Source organism: Syngnathus acus, chromosome 3, assembly GCF_901709675.1.
Source record: "Syngnathus acus chromosome 3, fSynAcu1.2, whole genome shotgun sequence".
NCBI lineage: Eukaryota > Metazoa > Chordata > Actinopteri > Syngnathiformes > Syngnathidae > Syngnathus > Syngnathus acus.
In genome coordinates, this window is record NC_051089.1 from 16,838,788 (window position 1) to 16,857,466 (window position 18,679).

Genomic DNA, 18,679 nt, shown 5'->3' on the forward strand with positions numbered 1-18,679 from the left:
CACAGAGTCCCTTGACAAATGATTAAATACGTAATATTGTCAAAAAGAAACCACAGCATGGTAAGTACTAAGCCAAGTAATGTAGATCATCATGTATGTGCAGTATAGTAGCTTGCAGATAATGTCACAGCAATAAAAAGAAGACATGAATTGCTTGTAATTTATGCTCAGGTTTTTTGCCCTTTAAAACTATGTCAAACTAGTTGAGTTGTTAGCCAACGAATGACCCATAAACCTATGTGCACGCTTGTGTTTAATTCACAACCATTGATTTCCTATTTTCAATTAATAATTGTAATTAGTCGCAGCATATTTCAGGTCGTTTGGGACACAGGTCGATGAGGGCATGGGTTGGCTACATGGATGAAACAGTTTACAGCTCACAGCGTGTCACTTGAGAGGAACACTGACTGGCCAGTGCCTATGTCTGTGCCTTTGCGCATCTTGATGATCAAGACATTTTTCTTTGATGGAGACCACACTGAGGGAAATTTCACTCATCCACAACTAATGGGACTTTCCTTGCACTGCCCTTCTCCCAGGGTTTCAAGCTTGTATAATCGCTGTAATTAGACTTTGTCAACATATTTACTGTCCAATGTTGCATGAGACCTGGCAAGACTCTACTCAATGAGTTTTGACTGACTTGGATTTGTTGGAAAATGTCCCACCTTGCTTTCATGTACGCTAATTATATTTTAATGATCTTGTTTTATGCAAAGTGAGCCTTAAAGCTGAGTTTTGCTGAAGGCTCCATTTGGCTTGGGTTAGAGGCCAGACTCCGATCACATTACTGAAGAGTCATCCACTTGACTAAACCATAAAAGTGAATTTGCAGGAGGATTATTTTACCAACACTACAACAACTGAGGCACACATCAATCTCAAAATTACAGACAATTAGGGTCCCATTAAAAACAAATGATGAAAACGAGGTCCAATATCACAACGGTAATCAATACATTTATCGCAATCCGACGCCCAGACACTTTGCAACGTCCAACGTCAGGTTAATCTTGGCTTTGAGTCTAATCTGATGATACAAACATATGTGTTGCTGTTGCTGAGAAAGAAGTACACAAACTCTTTGTTCTGTATTTAATCACAAGTATTGAATTGTTTTAAAATGATTTTCAACATATTAATATATGACAGGTTCGAGATAGAGATGTTTTTTTTGGTCGTGAGAGTCAAGTCTGCAAACTACTTATTCATCATTCTTATTCATTGTTTGTGCCTTCTTGTTTTTATTTTTTGTGTTGTTTACTTGTATGTATATTGTGTACTATGTCTTGTCACCGTGGGATAGTGGGAACGTAATTTCGAGTTCTTTGTGTGTCTTGGCATGTGAAGAAATTGACAATAAAGCAGACTTTGACTTTGACTAAAGAGGAGTGGGTATACTGTGGATGCTGCTACTGTGCCCCTCATCTCCGGACCAAAGCGAAGAAGACAGCCAATGAATAATTTCTAGCTATTTTCAAGTCAAAGAAAAATCAATTCTCTGAGGTGGAAAGGATCTATTGTGCTGGTCACTGCAGCTGAAAGGCAGCAGTGGATGATAAACATGTTTTGTGGAAATTAATCAGAGTGCAGCTAGAGAGCGAAATTGGGGTGGTTAGTGAAGGAGGAGGGAAGCAGTGTCGATTGGGCAAGTTGTTTTACTCGTTAATGGCTTGTCCATCACGAGGTTTGGCAAACGTGAGCTCACGTGGGATTAGAGGGAAAATGGCTAATAAAAGGTTCCTGAGGTGAGTTGCCAGTGAATTTCTCAATTTCGCCTTAGACAAACATGATTGATGACATTTCTGGGGTTGGAAAACGGTTTCATAGGATATAAAAGACCAAAATGACTGCTGATAAAATCCCTGTGCTTTTAAAAGCCATGTAAGCACAAAATTATATACTTTGGAAAACATGTAGATTATGTATCTCCAACTGCTACGTGGATTAAAGTATCGAAACACCTCTTATTTCTTGTATTCATCAATGGGCTTGGACAAAACCACTCAGTGTTTTTTCAAATGAATTCTTTTTCAACTATGACATTTGAAAAAAGGGAAAAATATGTTTCATACATTTCCCACAACATCAGGGGCCCCTATTTTGATGCCGAGCCCAAATCTAGCAAACATTAAAAGAAAATTGCATGTAAGAATGTTTGTTTTAATTAATGCTGATAACTTGATGACTTGACCCTATTTGATTAAATGTGAAATATGTTTGTCCTCTGGGGATATGAAGCATGGATTAAAAGCCACTATGTATTCTGCGGCCAAACAATCTTAATTAATGTGTGTGTGCGTGTGTGTGTGTGTGTGCGTGTGTGTGTGTTGTCAAGCTGTTTATGTATATTATCAGACAACAACTTGCTGTTAAAACTTACTTAGCTTGTGGTCAAGGATACCCTCCATTTTCACTTGTCTGTCACAAATATTGCATACTAGAAGAAAAGCCTGAAAACTGGAAAGTTTTAACTCTATGATACCTTCAACTCCTATTATCCAAACAGTGATGACATACATCCAATACGGGCATTTGTTATTTTGCATTTTTGTAGAGTTGTGTTTTTTGTTTTTGTCAGGATTGAGTATCTTAAAAAGTGGTAATTCAGTTGTTAAATTAATCCAGCAAAATCTCACAATATCCCTACAGTGCTCATTTTGGAGTTATTTCTTTGTGTGTGTGATTTCTGGGGTCCTTCTTTTTCCAAGATGCCAACGGTGTGACTGGCAAGTGTTAATTTTTTCTGTTTTCATTTTTACTGATGAACAAACAATGGAAAGAAGAGAACGATTACCATCAGTGGTTAGTTCTCTGGAAGTGTGGTCCAGTTTCACGCTCATATTTCATATTTCACGCTATATGCATTGATATAAGCAGGTAGAACCTTCTCAGCGTACGTTGTGAGCATGCATGCAAAAACGCACTGGGCAAAATTTCTTCCTTCTAGTTAGGATGTGTGTGTATGCATGCCAATTGTAACTGAACACATTTTATGAAATCATCAAGTTTGCTCACAAACTAAATATTTTATATTAAATATTAAATATAAAAAAAAAAGATATTATTATTGAAAGTGAAAACAATTTGCAATTCTAGTAATGACACGAATTTGATGCACAATTTGTCTTCGCGGGCCAGATAAAATGATGTGGCGGGCCGTATCTGGCCCCCGGGCCTTGAGTTTGACACCCGTGTAATACATAGACCCACGCTAGTCTATTTCTGTTCCCGCAATGACAAATCGGTATGCACTCGGACTGCTGTGAACCTGATTTTCATGCAAAGAGCTGCACCATACAAGTAACTGGGAACAGGCTATGTTTCATCCCACAGAGGCGCAAATGCCCCGTCACGCCCAATTGTACTCAGAGTTCAGAGATCAGATCACAGTGATCGATACAAATCTCAACAGGGGTGCAGGAGGGGATTGAGTTAAATGAATAAGTTGCCCCACAATCTTCTGCCTCCTCACATAGTATGAACGCTTTATGTCAGCATAAAAGTGAAATATTGATTACTAAGCGCTCAGCTCAACCCTTCAATGTTGGTAGAAGCTATTGGCCTGTTGTTCAAGCATGACTCAGTTTTAAAATGTCTTCTAAGAAATCTAGTATTTTTTGCATTGAAAAGTGTGTTGAATTACAAAACATGTACATTTAAGGTGAACAAGACGTTAAGGAAAAACTGCTTCACCACCTTTGTCATAGCCTGCATTATCTTTAGTTTCATACTTGTTTTAGCTATGCTGCAATGATCAATTATAAGTATGATTCCACTAAGTACAGTATAGACCTCCAGCGATGCTGAACTACTTCCATTGAACACATTGAAAACAATTCAATGAACTTTCTTTTTATGCTTTCTTTTTGTCATTTAGCAGACTGCTTTGTGCTTCATGGAGAAAGAGGAACACAGAATGAGGTGCCATTATAATTCTTGGGGACTCGAAGGATCTCATATTGACTCAGTCACCAAAATGGATTCGAAGCTGATTAGTTGTTAAACTAATTCCTCTACAATGTTTTGCGGACGTTGTCCTAATTCTTGACAGTCAATGTTGGTCCAAAATATTGAAAAAACTGTTGGAGTTGTGATTGTTTTATGATCAGTCGTGGTTTTCACGTGTCCTTGCAGAAGGTTTGAGAGGACATGTGCTCTTATCTTATCAAGAAAGCAAAGACTACAAAGGCACCAGATATCTCCTTCTATCTCATAATTAATTTCACCAGTGTTTGCTTGTCGCACTGATCAGTTTAACTTAATTCATTCGTGTCAGTGCTGAGTCTTGGCCATTATGACATCATTTGTGTCGTAAACCTGAACAAATCAGCTAGTCCTTCAGCAACAGTTTACAGATACAAACACAGAAGGAACTGTGTGAGTGAACCCTAGTACCTTTTTGTAATGCACAAAAAAATCTCCATGAAAGGCCACGCTGCAGCCTGTTCCCAGAGGTCTTTGTCTCCTATTTAGCCAACAGCAGCCTATCAGCTCAAACCAGCGGCTTAGTTCATTCTTTCCTACGATGATTGCCTGTAGGAGCTTGAGACTTTGTTCCCCTCGTCTCCCGGTGGAAGGATGACCTTCCCATCTCATTCAGGACTGCAGAGTCGCCGCTTATGCACAAGTGCGGATTGAAAATTCATCTCCTCAAAAAACATGTCACGTCTTACTTGGGCCTACTTTTCCAGTTTTTCCAGCACATGTCCATCTCAATTTTACAGAGAACTTAACCTTTAAGACCTGTATAAATTATTTACTTTGCCCATCTCATGAACTCTGTCCCATAAGCTCAAGCAGATAACACAAAAAATGAAGGTGACCGACTACATGTAAGAAACACATGCTTAAATGCACGCCTCTAAATTTGTGAATGCTGAAAAAAAACCATACAGTGACACACGTCGAATCCAACACAGCGCTCTTACATCTGTCAACCACAGCAGGGTCTCTTTGGCCTGTCTTCCGTTTAAAAGCTTTTCTTAACCTCATGTGAATATTGAGGCATAAGCATCGTTGCTTTAAGATGTCTTGCAGCCAAAGTTTAACATCCTAAAACTGATAAGCAGAAGGATCAAATGTGCTCATATTTGATTTTATTTGCTTTTCCTTTATTAGATGCGCCCATATTTTATTTTATTATAAATATTTTATTTTAAAATATGGCCTATGCCATATGTGTTACCAAAATTGCTTTACTTGTATTCATGACTAAAGTCCACTTATTTTTGTTCTAGCTAATTTGTACTGAACAGCAAGAACAGAGGTAGTACTCACTTTTGTTGCCAAGCTACAGCTATGTCCATAATTCCCATCCTATCCAGTCTCCTCACTTCACTGGGCTAGAATTAGAACAGCCGTTGTTTGTCCAGCAACAACCAAATTGATGCTAGTGTTCTGCTTGTAACACATTGAGATGTCAGATTTAATTCAATGCACATTCTGGTCCAAACTACTCAAATGAATGAAAATCATAAAAGTCCCTGCTTTCATCCATCCACTCTAACGCCCAGTTCACACTGAAACAGATGCGGAACAGCCTCAGTAGTGACGTCGCAAGGAAAAGAAAGCATTTGGGTCTACGTGTCAATTCACATCAGCGGCGGTGCGCATCGAGATCCGAAGTTCTGGAAGGCTTTTGCGAGGTTTCTATTTTTTCGGGATTCCGCATGTGGATTTTCATGAAGCTGAAGAAATTACACAAGCCAGACAGGAAGTCAGGCGTCAGAATGCTAGGTAGATCCAGTATATTTAAAAATTGTGCTGTGAACTCATTTTGCTACACTTTTACTTGTTGTTGCACTTGCAGCAGATGGCCAAAAGCGGCCACTTGGTTACTCTGTCACTTGGACACTCAGTTATTTGGATGTTCAGGACACTTGCACGTCTGTAGAAAAGCTAATAAGCTTCACAATTAGGGCCCTTGTTTAATCATTAAGTAATCCTTTGGGTATGAAGCAACCTGTAATACACTTGGAAAGGAAAACAGCTCGGACAATTGACAGTCTGAGCAACGAGTGCGTCAAAACATCTCCCACGCTCATGCACAGCGACTACTGGAACTGAGGATAATCGCTATATATGTGCGTTGTCTTGGGAAGAAAGTTAACTACATGACATTTGACAAGAGTTGGGCATCTAAAAAACAAACTCAAAATCAATTGAACATGACTATTTAAACACAAAGCATGCTTACCAGTGGTAGAAGAGCCAAAGTCCTGGAACTAATGTCCAAAAAGCTTACAATGTGAACGAAAGGCAAGTATCTCCATATACACGGTTGTTATCGCGTGATTTCAACTTTTCTGTGTTCTTGTGGTCTAACGGAATGCTTTTTTTTTTTACACGAGCAGCTCACGTATCACAGTTGTGAATTGTATTCTTACGGACATCACTCTGCGTATGTACCACACTCAGTGTGAACTGGGGGTAAGGCTAGCTTCACACTAGATGTCTTAATGAGCATATCGGATTTTTGGGATGAAATTCGTTTGAGCACAATGCCTTACAGAGGTGAAAATAGACAATGGAAGTCGCAATAAATACCGTATACATGAAGCCACACCTTCCCTCCATGCATGTAAGCGCACCCACATGAACACACACATACCACTGCATCCACGTGCACATACAAAAAGACCTACGCACACACAAACACACACTCAGATTTTTTTTTAAATCCTCCTCCATGGTAATACGCTGTAAACTCACAACAAAAGCACTCAATGTGCTCCTGTGCCTTACGTTGACGAAGCCATCATCCACGAAATTTGCTCAAACATAGCACAATTCTGGTTCTAAAATGCTGTGGAACTTCTCTAAAACAAAATTGAAGCCATTTATTCTTCAATTCCTTTAATGGTGGCAGCTGAAGCAAAAATTTTTTTTTATTTACTTTTTACAAAAGGTATTTGAATAACGAGGGTCAAATCTGTTACAAGGATTCCAAAATCTAAGTTTTTCAAGCCTTTCATTTTTTGTTGCAGGCATTTAAATCATGTCACGGATTCATTTGGACCTATGTTATGCATAAAACATTTGGAAAAATTGAGATTTTGATGGCAGAGGACCTTTGAGAAACAATTCAGTTGACAGGTAGAAATGCCTAACACAATGGACAGTCGCCTAATCCTAAAATGCTAGGAATTCTTTTCAGTCTGATTCACGCCTATCTTCAAACTGAGAGTCGATACTTCATCTTTTGCCTTTGCTCAGCCTGGAGGAGGTGGCAAATTAACCTAACCCTCGTTTGAGACATGCATCAGTCCCTTAAACCCTGGCAGCAATAAAGGAAGGTAAACAATGTGGGTGGCTGGGTGACTGATGATGTGTCAATAGGGCCACAGACAAACAGGTTGCAGTGTAGGCTGTGAGAGAGTTTGCGGAGTTCTCGAGAAAATAATGAGACTGATAATCCAATGAAACACAGCAGAACGATTGTCATTCGTAAAATGCAATTTTTACTTTTCAACTTTTGTCAAAAAAAGAAAAAATCTCAGCCTATAAAAATAGCTGCTCTTCAAATCAAACATCTAAAAAGATAATTCTCCTGGACCATTTTTTTCCAAATCCGAAACATGCTTTGCTCAAAAGGTAATTTTATAGGGGTGTAACGATTCATCGATACACATCGATTAATCGATATAATGCTCTACGATTTTTTGGCATCGATGCTAAACGTAAACATCGATTTATATCGCCGTGTTTGACCTCGGACATTAGACGCGACTTTATTTTGAAATCCAGTTCATTGTTGCTTGCTTCCTCTTTCCGGGAGCAGTACGCGGCGTGCTGTGTTGTGAGCAGAGCAGGCACGTGAAAGGGGAGCCGACAACTACGCGGCTCCTGGGCTGGTGCTATGGCTAGTGTCCAAGAAGACGAGGAAATTCGCTCCCCTTTGGGCTTCAAGTCATTCGTTTGGAAGCACTTTGGATTCCAAAGAAAAGATGGCTCAACGGACAATTAAAATTATTGTAAATAAATAGTTCAGTAATGCACTTTAAAGTTAATGGTATTACAAAAAAAGAAAGAATATTCATTTTTCTTTACTTATATGAGAAAAAATATAGGAATTTGATAAAGTTCAGTGTTAAAATAAGCACTTTGTATACTACAATACTCTTGTAATTTCCTAAATAAAGAGTTTGCAGTACCTTGTTGATTTTGCGTATGAATTGTTATAAATCAGGATATTGTTCTATATTTTTTATTTAAAAAAAAAAAAAATAAATAAAAATATCGATCGTGGAGCACTATATCGTGATGTATCGTGAATGAATCACAGCAGGCTTTAAGATATCGGCAAGTATCGTGTTTCTTTGTATCGATATGATATCGTATCGTGACAAAACCCGCGATTTACACCCCTATAATTTTAGGTCATTATTGAGAATTCTGTACTTCATTTCCTTTTCTCCTTCTATGTGAGAACCTAGATTGAAAAAACTGTTAGGTAATTTCTGAGAATTTTGTACTTCATTTCCTTTTCTCCTTCTATGCGAGAACCTAGATTGAAGTTGATAAATTCAATAATGCTTCTCAAATTTAACTGGTCATTTTTTTGAAACCTTTTGACAGTCATTCTGTGTAAAATAATAACGCCACTTGCATTTGCATGTCAGGTATCCAACACACACTTCACTTCCCTCATACAGTTTTCCGTGACCTCACACAGTGTTGTGGTGAATGGCACACAATGTAGCTACATCTGTAGCAAAAATTAGATTTGAACTCACCGCTTGAGCAGTCCAGACCTCCCCAGCCGGGCTCACATTGGCAGGTGTCAGGAGAGACACACCGACCGTGGGCACACTCCTCAGTACACAATGCTGACATGAAAATAGAAGAAACGTTTTAATTACAATCAATTATAATACTCTGAGGTAATTAAGACCAAGATTACCTACTTTAACTATACCAGTGACAGACGTCATTAGATGGTGATTGCGGCATCAAAATTAAACGATTGTTTTATCTGCGTTTCAAAAATGTGTTTGTATTTTTGGTGATCAAATCAGTTACTTTTTTACGGATATATCCTGTATGCACTCGAAATCACTTGGGTTATTTCATCAAGAGTATATGAGGATATTAAAAAGATAATAATCAGAATGTATCAGTCAGAATACATTCCAAAGCAGAACAAACAAAAACTACCACGTCACTGTAGGAAAACAAGTGGAAACCACACAACGTTACACAGAGGTGAAAATATATAAGTCGTCTTTTTTCAGTATGAGGTTGTGTAGTTGAGCAGAGCAGATATTAACCAAATGCTTCAATTTGATTTAAAAGCATGAACACGTCAACACGGACTTCACTGAAAATTATATTATCAATGAACATGGATTTAGTGAGTTAGAGACATTAAGAAGAGACAGGACTGTGGTGCCAATAAGACATCTAGAATATTTGAATAAGCACACGAGTTAAGGCTAAGGGAATAATCTCCTCTTTAGTCAAAATTTTACAGTATTTAAAAAAAATGTATTATTACAACTTAACCTTTTCCACATTTTATGTTGTATCTCAAAAATGTATCATTGTATCTCAAAATGCATTACAAAATTATAACGATATAGCACATTTTTGGGGGGGGGGGATTTTTGCTGTTGTAGCCAATTAAATTGAATTTTAAAAAAGCATTCACAGGCATGGTAGCCGATTGGTTAGCATGTCTGCCTCAGTTCAAAGGTCATGGGTTCCTATCTGGGCTCCAGCAAACCTGTGTGCATGTTCTCCTCATGTTTGCATGGGTTGTATCCAAGTACCTCTTGCTCCCACATTCCAAAAACATACATATTAGCTTAATTGATGACTCTAAATGAGTGGTCGGCAACAGAAGCCAAAATTGGCATATCGCTGATTAGGTAGTATATATCTGAAATATCTAAACCAAAAAAATGATACAAACTAATACTTAAGAATGTCACAATATTCATGGTACTTAAAGGACCCCTATTTAATTATGGTCTTTTTCAGTACAAAAAAACATGTTCTGCTTAAAGGGTACCTTTCGTCAACCTGTATAATGCAGACACTGATTTAGTATAAAGTAAATGTACAATATCAAAAAAGAAATAACACAACACCTCTTAGGGACAAGAGATATATAGCCTGAAACATTGCCGTTTGACCGGCACTTTTGCTGCCTGGGGAAGAAATATGGCGCACCGGATATGACGTCACCAAGTTGATTCCGTTTTGGGGCGCCCCAATCAGGCCTATATATACTGGCTTGTCAATGCTGAAACTCGACTTGTAAAAAAGCATTATGTCGTCAAGTAAGGAAGAGATTGGGGCTAGAGGATATATGTACGAGCCAGATAAGGCAACATATTCTTCATTATCACTAAGTGATGAAGATAATTACTCTAGTGACAGCTCGGAGGACGATATTTTGTACCGTGCGTGATGGGAGATCAAAAATGTCGTCTGCTGGTTGGTGCAAATGTGGAAACTGTGTGCAGCAAAAAACGGATGAAGAGTGTTTTTGCTGCCAAGAATATGAGCTACTTATGGGAAAAATGGAACGCCTGAGGTGTATCACATCAAAAGACAAACTTGAGGAGTATGTTGCCCACCGTCCATCCCTGGAAATGGCCTACATTGACGGCATGATAAAAAAATATCTCCGCGGACCCGCACCAGATCAACTGTCAAACAAGTAAGTGTTGGAGCTAGCGAGGGGGGCAGGGGGGGGGGGGGCACACCCGATTTAAATATTGACTTTTTTGCTGCTTATACGATTGTTTTAAAATAAATCTAAAACACCAACGCTGGGGACGAGATTGGACCCAGCCAAGATGCTATCAACTTGCTGATGTCACGCAGCTGCCTGATCCGGGCCACAAACTAAGCAACATGGATGCTCCCAGTATTTCCTTGTCACACTTACTAAATTATTTCCTACATGAGTTGCTTTTTTTTAATAAACTTCAGGGATTCGATTAAGCCATATTCATAGAATAATTTTTTTTTAATATTGCGAATGACTAAAGGTACCCTTTAAAATATAAATTTCAGCAGCAGTGCTTTTGAGATAAATAACATGAGATGGATATTTCTTCTCAACTGTATAGATGTGCAACCCTCACTCACTCATCCCATGGCCTAGGGGGCCGTAGGGGTGCCATGGTGGATGCTTGGGCCATCAGGGATCTCCAGCGCTCACGTTCTTCTGCTGTTTGTAACAGGTTTTGGAAGCTGCAGCCTGTCCATTCCTTAATGTTGTCCATCCAGGATTTTCTCGGTCTGCCTCTTCTTCGCTTCCCCTCTACTGTCCCCTGTAGGATGGTCTTTGACAGGGAAGTGTGTCTTGTGACATGGCCAAACCAGGCCAGTTTGCGACGTTTTGCCATTGCCAGTACAGGTTCTTGTTGCCCAGCATAGGTGGTGACTAGCTGTCTAACATAGTCATTTGTCCGGTGTTCTTTGTAAGATATGTGTAGCATCCTCCTGTAGGACTTGGTTTTGAAGGCCTGTATCCTACGTTCAGTGTCTGCTGTGAGTGTCCAGCTCTCACAACCATACAGTAGTGTGGATAGTATGAGAGAGTTGTAGAGTCTGACCTTCGCCGGGAAGCTGATGGTATTGCTTCTCCATATTCTGGCCAGTCTCATCATGGCTGATGTTGCTATGCCAATTCTTGTTTTTATTTATTTTGTTGAGCTGCCATCCTCACTCACAAGGGACCTGAGGTATTTGAAGTCCTTCACTTCTTCCAGGGTTTTGCCATGGTTGGTGTTACATGGTTGTAGCTATTGACCAATATCGTGCTTTTTTCTTCGCTTATCTCCATTCCGTATCGTCTCGCAACCTGTTCCAGTCTGGTGGTGAGTTCCTGGAGTTCACCTTTGCTTTTCTCTATCAGGTCGATGTCATCTGCGAAGCGGAGGTTGGAGATGGGTCTTCCTCCGATGGAAATAGAGGTGTGGAAATCTTGCAGGGATTCTTCCATGATGTTCTCCAGGAAGATGTTAAATAGGATTGGGGTGGAGACAGCCTGGCGGACACCTACTGTTGCTTTAAAAGGTTCTCCTATGGTGTTATTGATGAGAACTGCGCTGCTTGAGTGGGTGTAGAGTGATTGTATGGCCTTATGAGGTTATTGTCAAGATTGTAGTTCCTGAGAACATGCCATAAGCCCTCATGCCAAACACGATCAAAGGCTTTTTTAAAGTCAACGAAAGTTGTGATATAGGTCGTGTTGGTTGCGAAGGTGTTTCTCAATGAGTAGTCTGATGTTAAAGATTTGTTCGGTGGTGCTCCTCCTTGGTCTGAATCCTGCTTGTTCCTCTGCAATGATTTCCTCTGCCTTGCTCCTCAACCTGTTCAAAATGATCCGCAGCAACACTTTGCTCGCATGACAGATGAGGCTGATGGTTGGATAGTTCTGGCATTGTCTTGAGTTCCCTTTCTTGGGAATAGGGATAATTAAAGACTGAGTCCATTTTCTGGGCCACTGGTGTGTTTCCCAGATCCTTTGGCAGATGAGTGTCATCGCTTTTATTATCTCATGCCCTCCGTGTTTCCAAAGCTCTGCTGAATGTTGTCGATGCCTGCTGATTTTCCGGTTTTCAGGCTCCTCACTGCCTCCTCCACTTCGGCTTGGAGTATAGGCACATCTTGACATTCCTTGCTGGACTTTGAGGCATTGGTGAGTATGTTGGGGTCTGGTTTTATTTCAAAGTTGTATAGATCCTGACAGTACTCTATCCATCTCTTGGTTACTGCTGCTTTTTCAGTGAGTAGAGAACCATCATTATCTTCGATTATTGTAGCTGTGGGTTGTTGTGTTCTTGTCAGTTTCTTTAGTGTACTGAATGCTGATTTACTATTACCCTATCGTATGCCTACATCTATGCTGTTACAGTGCTCTGTAATCCACCTCTCTTTGGCTTCCCTCATCCTCTTCCTGATGCTTTTGTTCACAATAGTGTACTGTTCCGCTGCTTTTGGGTCATCCTTCTTGGTTTTCTTGAAGGTTCTTCTAAGGTCGCAGAGATCTAAGATATCGTCCGTGACCCACGGTTTGTTTTTATTCCTGTCTTTCCTCAGTACTTCTTTTGCTGCTTCTGTGAATGCCTCCTCCATCTTGTTTGTCAGTGTGTCTATGTCTTGAAGTAGGTTAAGTGTTGCGAATTTACCCCATATGTTTGCCTCAAATACTCTAGCGACTTGTGGGTCTTTCAGTTTGTCTATGTTAAATTTCATGCGTGGGTTATCGTGTTCCTTTTGTGTCTTCAGTTTAAGTCTGAGTGTCATCAGTACCATATCGTGGTCACTTCCGATGTCCGCCCCAGGAAATGTTCTGGTTTGGGCCTTGTTGATGCTCGACTTGAACCTTTGTGGTGTGATTGTGTGTCTTTCCAGTCGGTGCATGCCAAGTTGTTCTGCGTGAGATTTTGTGTGGGAACAGTGTGTTGGCTATGGTGAGCTTATGGGTTCTCGCAAAGTCTAGAAGTCTCAGACCTCTGTCATTTGTTTCGCCAACTCCAAACGGTCCTGCTGTTCCTCCCCAGTGTTCGTATGCGTAATTTTGGCATTCCAGTCCCCTTGGATGACCATAAAGTCCTTCTTGGATATTGACTTGATAGTGTCCTCTAACTCCTCATAAAATGTCTCAACTGCGTCATCATCATAGTCCGTCGCAGGGGAATACACTTGAATGATGGTTAAATTCATGGGCCGTGCAGCGATCCAGATGCTGATGAGCCTGCTGGATATAGGCGTGCAGCTGATAACTGAGTTGATTTTGTTTTTGTTGAAAATAAAGCCCACTCCATGCTGGTGTTGAGAATCTTCTCCACTATACCATATCTTGTGGCCTTTTTCTGTAGTAGTTTCACCACAGCCGGTCCACCTGACCTCGGCCATTCCCAGGATGTCCCATCTGTATCTCTCTAGTTCATAAGTCAGCTCTCTGACTTTCCCACAGGCATACAGTGTACGGACATTCCATGTCCCAATCATGGTGTCATGCTTCGGGAGGTTGAGTGTTGGTGTCATTCTTGTCCCAGTAGCAAACTTGTCGCCCCCACCCTGGGGGAAGACAGTGGGCAGCGCGGTCGTTAATGATGGTTTTCCGGGCCTCGACCGATCCGGCATGTAGATACCTGACTGTTTGTCCATCATGACATTTCGTTAGGCAAATAAGCTAGGTGGTGCCTATCTCCTCTCCAAGCTCTTACCAGGGGGGTCTTTGGCCCCCTGACGACCCTTGTCTAGTTCAGCCTGCTGATTGAAGCAGTTTACCGTGGTGTAGCCACAGAAAACTCTGCTTCTTGGAGCCATAGACAAGAGCTGGGTGTCGGTGAGGTCCAGTAAGGTGTCAACCAGCACTAGTGCAACCGGCACTAGTAATCCAGCTGCAACCGTATCAGCCTTAAAAGTAGTACCTCTCCCTTCCACCCCTGCACCACAAAATGTGCAACCAACCTTTTTGAAAGACGGCACAATGATGAGTGCAAAATTAGTCATCTGTGATTAAATGTAATGCACTGTGATAAACAAGGTCTAACTGCTGAAGTTTTGACGGGGCTGCGTGACAACACAAGATTTCTCCGTAGTCAAGAACAGACATAAATTTGAACTATGCAATGATTTTCCTGTTTGAGGGCAACAAATAGTCTGTGATTAGAAGTATAATTATATTTTTTGTTTTCGGGTTAACAGTGAAATATGAGTTTTGAATGTGAAACTGCTGTCAAGGCTGATGATTATATATGAGAGATCATTTGAGCACTATTTTAATGAGAAATTCTGGGTCTCTGATGGTGGAAGATGTCTTTCTGTATTTTGGACTACTATGTGTTTATGGAGATAATTGCAGTGAATCAAAGGCACTCAGTAGATGAGTGAGGGCGTGAGATGGAGTAGTACCGAGGGCATATAAAATTCAGTCAACTGCAAAAATGTAGGCGTGGAAATATTGATTTGGTAAATTAATGTTGATGTTTAATGTACAAAAGAGCAGTGGTGTAAGGATAGATCCCAGTAGCATTTGGAGGAAGAATTCACGAATTCCATTTTAGAATACAGCTGTAACAAAAGAAAATGTGTTAAAAGTGAAACACCATTAAAACTTTCTAAATGCACTGCAGTTTTTTCATATCAAAATACAAAACAGACACACACAAAAAAACAAATGGCTCCCCTCTGTAGAATTATTCATTCATCATTTTGGGACTGACACTTTTCACAGTCTGACCCAGTTTTACAACTTGTTACAACTATGATTAATAGGCCATAGAGACTCAATAAAAGACAAGAAAAATACAAAATAAACCACCATCCTCAATGTAGGAGCCATAAATATGTTCTTTTTTTTCTCTTTTCACTATGGTTTCAACTTTTCGGGTATTGGTTTATTTTGTTTTCTGTTCTTATTTTATTGGTTACTGATGGACATGGGTACGGAGCTGGGCCTTAATTTGCCTTACCTGACACCTATGCTGCTGTTCAGTTTGGCATGGGGTAAGCACAGGGAAGACTACACTTTTGTGTACCGCACTAACCCCGCACATACGCATAACGCACATTGCACACTTCTCTTCACTTTGGATCTTTTTGCTCTGTGCCGCAAATCAACTATTAGTGGATCGGCATGGAGAGAGCAATAAAGTGCCTAAATGGGCATGATCGTGTGGACATTACATCATTGAGTGTGAGTATTACAACTGTTTTCCCCCGCTTCGCCCACCGTGGCTTCAGAACATTTTGATGGATTTGGTAGCCGCAATACTCAAGACATTTCTTTTAAGCTATATGGATGCTGGAGGCCTTTTTGCTTATAACTTGACAGTTCTCTCTTTTAATTTCAATATCAAAATAGCTGAACATAAACTGTTACTCACACACACCTGCCCGGTTTTCTCAGGTCCTCATACCAGACACGCCCCGTGAATATTAGGCACTGTCCATTTTTTAAATTAATTTGAAGACCCGTTTTTATTCTTTATCTTTTCACTGTGACTGTTTTCCTACTGTATATTAATTTGTGTTTCAATTTACTGTTTTCACTGTCTTTGTGATAGTCCCAATGTAAGTGACGCGCATTGTTACAGCTGCCCCCGTGCCCCCGGACAGAGGCGGTCCTGGCTACTTTTGCACCCTGGCCGAACCATCCATCGCGGCTCCCCACAAAAAAACCTTTTTGCAAACACCATCCGGTCCGTCAAACAACCTTAACTTAACATTGATCACGTCACGTACGTATGTGTGCAGGTAATGCGGCCATAACGTAGTGCGTGCACTGTCCGTTTTTTATCTTTTTTAATTTTGTGTGTGTAAATTCTTTACATGTGGATTGGTATTACCGTAATTTTTGGACTATAAGTCGCGGTTTTTTTCATAGGTTGGGTGGGTTAGGGTTAGGGTTAGGGTTACTTATACTCAGGAGCGACTTATATGTTTTTTTTCACAGATTTTTACTTGATCATTAACACATCACTTACTTACAAGTATAGTTGACCACTTCACATGTTATTTTTAGTATAGTTGATCACTTCACATGCTTTGATATCTTTATCTTGAACATATTCAAAACATGAAAAATAGAGAAAAAAAATCAAATAAAGTAATTAACACTTTAAAGCGCCATATCCTCTGGACATGTCCTCTGTCACCAGGATGACATAAAGGACGAGAAATTTGATGGATGGATTTAATGATTTGGAGTGACACAAATGGTTTGATAATATTGTTGTTTATGTGATAGTTATTTAAAATATAGTCTATATATCGTTGTATGGGCCTGTGGAATAATTTGAACTGCGGCGCGGCACACGGCATTGTTGACAAAGGACGATCGATAAAAGACGAGAAATTTGATTGATGGATTTAATGATTTGGAGTGACACAAATGGTTTGATAATATTGTTGTTTATGTGATAGTTATTTAAAATATAGTTTATATATCGTTGTATGGGCCTGTGGAATAATTTGAACTGCGGCGCGGCACACGGCATTGTTGACAAAGGACGATCGATGGATTTAATGAATTGGAGTGACACAGATGGTTTTATAAACGTGTTATTTATGTAATAGTTTTTTTAAAAATAACTGAATGTTACGTCAGGCCCGTTCTCAGCTCCTCGTTTGTGTTTGTCACGTTAGCATACCGTATCGTTTAGCCTGTTGTTGCTCGTTCATGTCTGTTCTTGGTGTTGGATTTTGTCGAATAAATTGCCCCCCAAAATGCGACTTATACTCCGGAGGGACTTATATATGGGTTTTTTTCACAATTTTGGGCATTTTATGGCTGGTGCGACTTATACTCCGGAGCGACTTATAGTCCGAAAATTACGGTATTGTTTTTATGAATGAAAATACAATTTATTTGGAAGCAGTTGTGTGGCCTTGGAATCCCTCATCCCTCTCCCTTTGAATTTCCTCTCCGGCCTCTGCTGTTTCCCGCCGGCCACCACCCTCTTGCCTCTTGGAGGGAGGGGCGGGTGAGAGGAGAGGGCTGCTCTTCTGACACGTACGTACGATGAACGAACAAAGAACCCCAATCCGACACGACTCTCAGCAGCAAATTGACATCACGTGACAATAAGGGCGCCCCAGTGAACACTGAACAGATTTGAGATGGAACTGACTGAGCTACAAAACTGGTGATTTGTTTTTTTTCTTGAGAGCACTTGTACACCCCCACGTGTACAGTGAACCCTCGTTTTTCACAGGGGTTAAATTCCAAAAAGAACCCGTGATAGGCGAAATCCGTGAAGTAGTAATCTTTTATTTTTTTTGCAATTATTATACAATCAAATGCTCCACTGCTCATGCGTGCTGGCTGGCTGACCAACCCCCGCGGACCAGCGCGAGGGCATCCGCACAAGATTTTTATAATTTTCTTTTTATACACTGTATTATATTTTTAAACATCTAAACATTTTAAACTGTGAACATGTCACGGCTCCGCTCCGCTCTTGCCGTGCTGACTGGCTGACGCACCCCCGCAGCCCAGTGCGAGGGCATCCGCACAAGACTTTTAGAATTTTATTTTCAAACATTTTATTGTACTTTTAAACACTTTATTGTATCTTTAAATACTTTTTAAATAGCTTTAAAAAGCTTGCTATGCCCTTCTGCTTCGATGACGCACGATGCGAGCTTGCTGACCAGCTCGTCAGCTTGCCTCGTAGTCCTCTCTGCTGGCATTCCAGCCCTCCTTGTTTCCTTTAAACCAGGGGTCTCAAACTCCAGTCCTCGGAGGCCGCATTCCTACATGTTTTCCAAGTTTCCCTCGTTAAACACACCTGATTCAAATGATCAGTTCATCCTCACGTTCTGCAGGAGCCTGATAATTGGATCAGGTGTGTTTAACGAGGAAAACATGTAGGAATGCGGCCCCCGAGGACTGGAGTTTGAGACCCCTGCTTTAAACTTTCCCCAAATAAAGAGCTCGTGTTGCATTTGGTTGTCCTACCTCGTTTGTGACAACAAAACAAAGCGCGAATCACAGATGCTGCTGAATCTGCTGACACAAACGAAGTGGAGGAGTGGATACGTAGCAGGAGATTGAGATAAAGCCTGGTTAGAGCTTACAGCTCTATGCCAATCATCGGCAAGGGTACAGATCAACATGTTCCCATTGGTCACGTCTCCTCAACCGGCCAATAGTGTGCTGTAAAGTCATATGGGCAGATAAAGCCCCCGCGCTCCAAGT

At 40.5% G+C, this 18,679-nt stretch overlaps 1 protein-coding gene across 6 annotated transcripts in view; it reads right to left on the reverse strand.

Moving 5' to 3' along the window:
- Positions 1–18,679, reverse strand: part of LOC119120183 (multiple epidermal growth factor-like domains protein 11) — a 102,150-nt gene that overhangs the window by 52,151 nt on the left and 31,320 nt on the right. For all 6 annotated transcript variants that reach the window (XM_037246826.1, XM_037246827.1, XM_037246825.1 and 3 more), the window contains exon 5: positions 8,742–8,834. In XM_037246826.1, coding sequence (XP_037102721.1) covers positions 8,742–8,834 — 93 coding nt within the window. The remainder of the gene's footprint in view (positions 1–8,741; positions 8,835–18,679) is intronic.